Source organism: Gavialis gangeticus, unplaced genomic scaffold (assembly GCF_001723915.1).
Source record: "Gavialis gangeticus isolate Ggan-Ray unplaced genomic scaffold, GavGan_comp1, whole genome shotgun sequence".
NCBI classification, from domain to species: Eukaryota; Metazoa; Chordata; order Crocodylia; family Gavialidae; genus Gavialis; species Gavialis gangeticus.
The window spans coordinates 53,601,835-53,608,218 of record NW_017729029.1 but is presented as its reverse complement, the minus strand read 5'-3'; the positions used below and the strand labels follow the sequence as shown (position 1 = coordinate 53,608,218).

The window sequence follows — 6,384 nt, the reverse complement described above, 5'->3', positions numbered from 1 at the left end:
TGGATTACAGGTTTCTCAGGTATGTCGGGGCTGCAGTCACAACACTGACTGCAGTGTGGGTATCTCCTCTGGGATAATTATACATGCGTCTGGAAGAGCATAACCCAGTATCAGTGTGATCTTGCATGTTGATCATGTAAATAAGCATTGTGATGTGGCTTGTATGTATGGCATAAATGCAACACCAAATTACTGCTCGATTTATCCTGCCCTGTGCACTTCAGGTATTGACATTTTTCTCTTTTCCTAGTGGCCTCTTCATAAGGCTGCAGACAGGTGTTGTATTTCTTCTGAGTCGAGACAAAGGCCTCTTGTCCCAGAACTCTTCTCTGTTTAAACCTGCCATAAAAGAAAGGATTCAATCCCTACAAAAATGAAGGAAATAATCAGTTTTAATTGCATTTATTCTTTTCTTTAAAAGAAAACTCTATTCTGTCTGTCTTGTGAACAGGCTCAGAGTCCGTACCTTCCCCACTATGGAGGAGTTGACGTGCATTTCACTGGCATGATTGACTGCTTTAGGCAAACGGTGAAGCACAGAGGTGTGCTTGGACTCTGGAGTGGACTCACGGCCAGCCTGCTCAAGGTAGGAATTGCCTTCAACCTATTTTCAGCCAGCTGAGACAAGCTAATGGGTGACTTGTGATCATCGTAACACATGTGATGCCATTCCTATTTATGCTGAGTAGCAAGTTTGTAACAGGAAAAGGAATCATGAAGCTACTGAGTACATCTTGGTCTTCCTCAAAGTTGCTGCTTCTCAAATTACACCATCCTCATCAATTTATTCCAGTCCATTTAGAAAAGGAGAGAGAGAATCTAGGGGAAACTACTAAACATAAAGACCCATATTCTCAGCTGGGGTAGATCAGCAGAGCTCTGCTGAACCAGCTCAGGACAAAGAAGAAAATCAACTCTACCATGTGCAAAATACCGCCGAGATTTCCTGTTAGGATTTAATTATTTAAAAAATCACTTTGAAGCAAAGTACCATGCAGGCCCATTTCCCCAAGACAGTACTATAATCAGGGGTGTGCTTAGCATTTCATGGAGCATTCTGCAGGCTCCAGACTGGGTTAATTAGTTTGTGGCCAGATTCTCAGGTAGGGTAAATCAGCATAACTCCACTGACTAGGAGACCAGATCAAGACATGGACACCCTAGCTTTCTGAGCTCTGAATAGGGAATCTTACTGGCAACTGTAAATTAATTGTTGATTTCTATCTGTATGGTTGTTTTTCCAGGTTGTCCCATACTTCGGTATTATGTTTAGCACCTTTGAATTCTGCAAGCGGGTCTGTCTCTACAGAAATGGTTATATTGAATCTCCGTTAAGCTACAAGCTCACTCCTGGAGTGGACCAAAGTTTACAGCCACAGGAACTGCAAGAATTAAAGCTGCTTCGAAGAGGAAACTTTGAGCCGAGGAAACTTCAAGCCAAGGAAACCCACTCTTGAAAACTGATCTGGGAAGCCCATGGCCTGGATGGTAGGCTAATATCATTCTGAATCAGCTCCACAATATTAAGGAAGTATAAGGTAAAGGAGGGTGTACTGAGCTACAGACACCAGCCCCTCACTGTGGTACTGAAACACCTGTGTCAGACATTCATGGGTGTTGTACTCGCGTAGGAAATGGACACAAGCTTACCTACAAAGGAAAGACACAAACGGTTTTGAACTACTACAGTACTGGAACTTAAAACCAACTCAGTGGAAGTGTTTTTAAATGTCAAATAGCTTTTTAATACTAAAGTCACTTGCAAAGAATGAGAGAGCTGAGAGATGAGCATGAATTGTAACTTAGTCCAAAAATCATTAGAGAATGGTAAATCTGTTTTTAAAATCCCAGTGCTCCTCGGGGCACTAGTGTCCAGAATGGTTACGAACAATAACTAGACTCCCTATCATGTGAGCGTCTTGACTGAAATCTGTCCGTCTGAGATCCCATGTGGATGTGGCATTCTGAAGCTGCAGCTCTGTTCCTGCACAATTCACACCTCTGCTAATCCTCCCAGTTCTTATTTTCAGCTTTTTGTAAAAGTTGCTTGAAAACAGTTGAATTTTCTAGGAGTCCCTCTTGCAAACAAAGAGGAAATACTCTGCAGCTGTGCTCTTACCGAGAAAGAATCATCGTGTGTGAGGTGCGCTGAACTGACAATCTAACAAACCTAAGTGCATGTTAAAATATCTTCTCACTCCCTTATCCCCCTAGAATGCCACTCCCTGTACCTGAATCACTGAAAAAAGCAGCACTGTTTGTATGTTTTAATATTTGCTTTAACTACTGAATATTGCCTGAGAAATGCAGCTACCACATGGCTTAGCTATGTCAGAGCTAACATCCTATCAATGTTTTGTCAGTATTTTAAGCCGTATTTTATATTAAATTAATATTTTGGAATAAAAGATATGATCAGATGTTGAATCCTGTGCTATATAATATTTGCCCACTGCAACCTGAGATTTGAGTAGCATAATCCCTTTTGACTCTTGTGATCTCAATCAAAATGTTTCCATGCTTCCTCTAGTTTCTTTCCTTTCTCATGTCCTTGTGGCAAGGTATTTAGCAGAATTTGCAGATTCACTGGAATCTGACATGGCTGCACCATTAGCACTTGTGTGATGGTCTCAAGCTTTTGACCTCTGGACTTCCAATCGCTTGCCCCAGTATCCCTGCTAGCAGAGCGGGCTTTCTCCTAGATATGAAACTGGAATGCTGCACTGGAAGGACCAGTTTTCTGGTAGCATAAATGTCACTAGTAGGCCTCAGGTGAGCAAGGAATAGTGCATGGGATCCAGCTTTCTTGGACGCTGAAAGCTGATCCTGATTTTCCTGGGAGAAGTGCAAAGCTTCTCTGTGCATTGGTGAGGCATCCAATTGTAGCTGGCACAGAGTACCTGAAATCAGGCACCCCACTGCCTTTGTGGAACGTTCAGGCAAAGCGTGCTAGGAAAAAATAGAGCTTGCCCATGGAAATTTATAGCAGAAGGCAGCATCAGAATTCAGTCTTATATTCAAGGAATGAAGCTTTTGAGAGCAGGAATAATAGTGGCCTTGTAGTATACTGTCACAGGGCACTAAGCCGCCTGCTTCTTTAAGGGCAGAATCTGCCTAGAGAGAGGGCCCTAGGAGCCAGGCAGAAACTCCACCAGATGCAGCAGGGTAAAGAGGGAATTAGCCTGCACCTGGTCAGCTGACGGGAAGAAGGCAGGGCCCTGGGCACATATAAAACCCAGGGCTAAGACCAGCAGGGGTTAGTTCTCTGACAGCAGCCAAGGGAAGAAGTCTGCAGAGAAGAATTGCCCAGAGACACTGCGGCTGCTTGGTATGCTGTTCACAGAACTAATGTGGCTCCCGGAGCTCACCAGGTACCCTAGGCTACAAGGTACTTCATGCTTGGGGGGAAGTTTGCCTCTTTTAAAGGGACAGAGTGCACCCTGGACTGTTTGTATTACATTATAGCCCAGGGGCTTGTGCTTTCTGTTGTTATTTAGACTGGTGGATCAGGCTGAGGCTACTGGGGAGGAGGAGCCCTCATTGGGGCACACTACGCTGCGGGGAGCCCAGCACCAGTGAGGGCACAGGGACAGGGCTCCAGGGAGCCCAGTGACGAAGGAAGGCTGAGTTATATCAAGGTCTCAGAGGGACAATATTTGAATACCATCTGTGAGGCATGGGGAGTGATAAAGGGGCGGTTTTGGAGTTGCACATCTAGCCCATAAGGCTTGGGGTGTCCTGTGAGGCACTTCCTTAGCAAGGGGTCTAAGAACCCACACAGCTTAGTGGGGTCCACCAGGACCATGACCACATAGCACCTTGAAGGCAGCTTCCCTATCTAACATATATTATCTTAACCATCAAGATGTGGTTAAGACCCCTATAGACCACCAGCCCAGGCGGATGAAGTGGATGAGGCTTTCTTTAAACAGCTAATGGAAGTTTCTAGATCACAGGCACTGGTTCTCATGGGGGATTTCAATCATCCTGACATCTGCTGGGAAATACAGCAGTGCGCAGGCACGCCAGGAAGTTCTTGGAGAGTGCTGGGGACAATGCCCTGGTGCAAGTGCTGGAGAGGCCAACTAGGGGCCATGCTCTTCTTGCCCTACTGCTCACAAATAGGGAAGAATTGGTGAGCAGTGTAGAAGCGGGTGGCAACGTGGGCAGTAGTGACCAGGAGATGACTGTGTTCAGGATCCTGAAGGAAGGAAGGAGAACAGCAGAATACGGACCCTGGACTTCAGAAAAGCAGGCTTCAACTCGCTCGGGGAACTGACGGGCAGGATCCCCTGGGAGGCCAGTCTGAGGGAGCTGGCTGTACTTCAAAGAAACCTGAGGAATGAAGCATCCTGATGTGCAGGAAGACTAGCAAGTATATAGCAGAAGACCAGCTTGTCTTAGCAGAGAATTCTTCAGTGATCTACAACACAAAAAGGAAGCTTGCAAGAAGTAGAAACTTGGACAGATGACTAGGGAGGATTATAAGAGTATTGCTAAGAAAGGCCAAAGTGCAACTGGAGTTGCAGCTAGCAAGTGACATGAAGGATAACAAGAAAGATTTCTACAAGTATGTCAGCAACAAGAGGAAAATCAGGGAGAGCATGAGTCCCTAACTGTATGTGGGAGGCAACCTAGTAGCAGATGATGCAGGCAAGGCTGAAGTACTCAATCCCCTTTTTATCTCAGTCTTCACAAGCAAGGTCAGCTCCTACACTACTGTTCTTTTCTAGTCCTACACTTAGGACAAAACAATCCCATGCACCAGTACAGGCTGGGGACCGACTGGCTAAGCAGCAGGTCTACAGAAAAGGATCTGGGGGTTACAGTGGACAATAAGCTGAACATGAGCCAGCAGTGTGCCCTTGTTGCCAAGAAGGCTAACGGCATACTGGGCTGCATTAATAGGATTGTTGCCAGCAGATCAAGGGAAGTAATTATTTTCCTCTATTCAGCCCTGGTGAGGTCACATCTGGAGTACTATGTCCAGTTTTGGGTCCCCCATTACAGAAAGGATGTGGGCAAACTGGGAATAGTTCAGTGGAGGGCAACAGAAATGGTTCGGGGGCTGGGAGACATGACTTCTGAGGAGAGGCTGAGGGAACTGGGCTTATTTAGTTTAGAGAAGAGAAGACTGATGGGGGATTCAATAGCAGCCTTCAACTTCCTGAAGAATGGTTCCAAAGAGGAGGGAGCTGGACTGTTCTCAGTGGTGGCAGATGACAGAACAAGGAGCAATGATCTCAAGTTGCAGCAACGGAAGCGTACGTTACATCTTAGGAAAAACTTTCTCCCTAGGAGGGTAGAAAAGCACTGCAACAGGTTACCCAGAGAGGTGGTGGTATCTCCATCCTCAGAGGTTTTTAAGACAAGGATAAAGCTTTGGCTGGGATGATCTAGTTGGGGATGGTCCTGCTTTGAGCAGGAGGTTAGACTAGATGGCCTCCCGAACCTAATTTTCTATGATTCTATGGGCAGGAAATATGGGCATGGCCACAAGGCGCACTCATTCCTAATTCTCAATGTGGGCATACCTTTTGACTGGTATCTCACAGAACTTCTGTAATATAGGGGAGTATTACTGAGCCCCTGTTGCATATGCATAAAGACAGGACCAAGATCAGCCTTGAGGTAAGCTCATGCATGGGCTAGAATTTGAGAGAACTGGACTGAGCTAAGCTGGGATTTCAGAGACCTGGCTGGAGGAGCCCAGACTCGAATTTATACCTGTTACTTCCCTACCCTCCAGATAGTCTCACAGGCTGTGCCACTTCCCTTGTTTTAGAAGGGCAGATTTCTTCTTTACAGTATTATGCCTGCAGTGTCTAACATAGGGATACGGGACACAAAGCAGAAGAGGCAGCCTGCCCATAACAGAGCCAGTAAAGATGGAAGGAAGGGACAGGGAAGTGGGCCTAGCCCTTTTAAGGCCAGAACATTTTGGGCCAGCAGGGGCCTAAGGCCAGAAAAGGAGCCGAGGGAAGGTATAGCAGCTAGCTTCCACACTAGCGCCAGCATGTAAGAAACTCCAGCCAGGTGAGGCTGAGTAGGGTACATGACCAAAATGTGGTGGGGCTAGGAGAGATATAAATTCCCCCCAAGGAGAGAGAGGGATCTGTCAAGCCCTGACTGTAGAGAAGGCTGTATTGTCCCTGACAGCTGGAGGGAAGGCCTTGGTGGACACTCTAAGTAGCCTCAGAGAGGGAGGGAGTTTCAATTACGATTTTTCTTTCTTCCTTGTTTGTTTGAACATTGGGTCCATGAAACAAAACCCTGAGTTAAGACTGTATCCACGAGGCAGGGAGGAACCTGAGATTAAAAAGAAAAACATTCAGTGGACCAGGGGTGGCTGTAAGGGGAGATGTGGAAGCCGCATGACAAGGT

General features: G+C 46.2%; 1 protein-coding gene and 1 long non-coding RNA gene across 2 annotated transcripts in view; one reads left to right on the top strand and one right to left on the bottom strand.

Moving 5' to 3' along the window:
- Positions 1–2,427, top strand: part of SLC25A43 (solute carrier family 25 member 43) — a 19,965-nt gene extending 17,538 nt beyond the window's left edge. The window contains exons 4-5 of the mRNA XM_019521618.1: positions 452–586; positions 1,245–2,427. Coding sequence (XP_019377163.1) covers positions 452–586; positions 1,245–1,457 — 348 coding nt within the window. The 3' untranslated portion in view covers positions 1,458–2,427. The remainder of the gene's footprint in view (positions 1–451; positions 587–1,244) is intronic.
- LOC109300788 overlaps positions 1–6,384 on the bottom strand; it is a 21,311-nt gene that overhangs the window by 7,906 nt on the left and 7,021 nt on the right. The window lies entirely within an intron of this gene.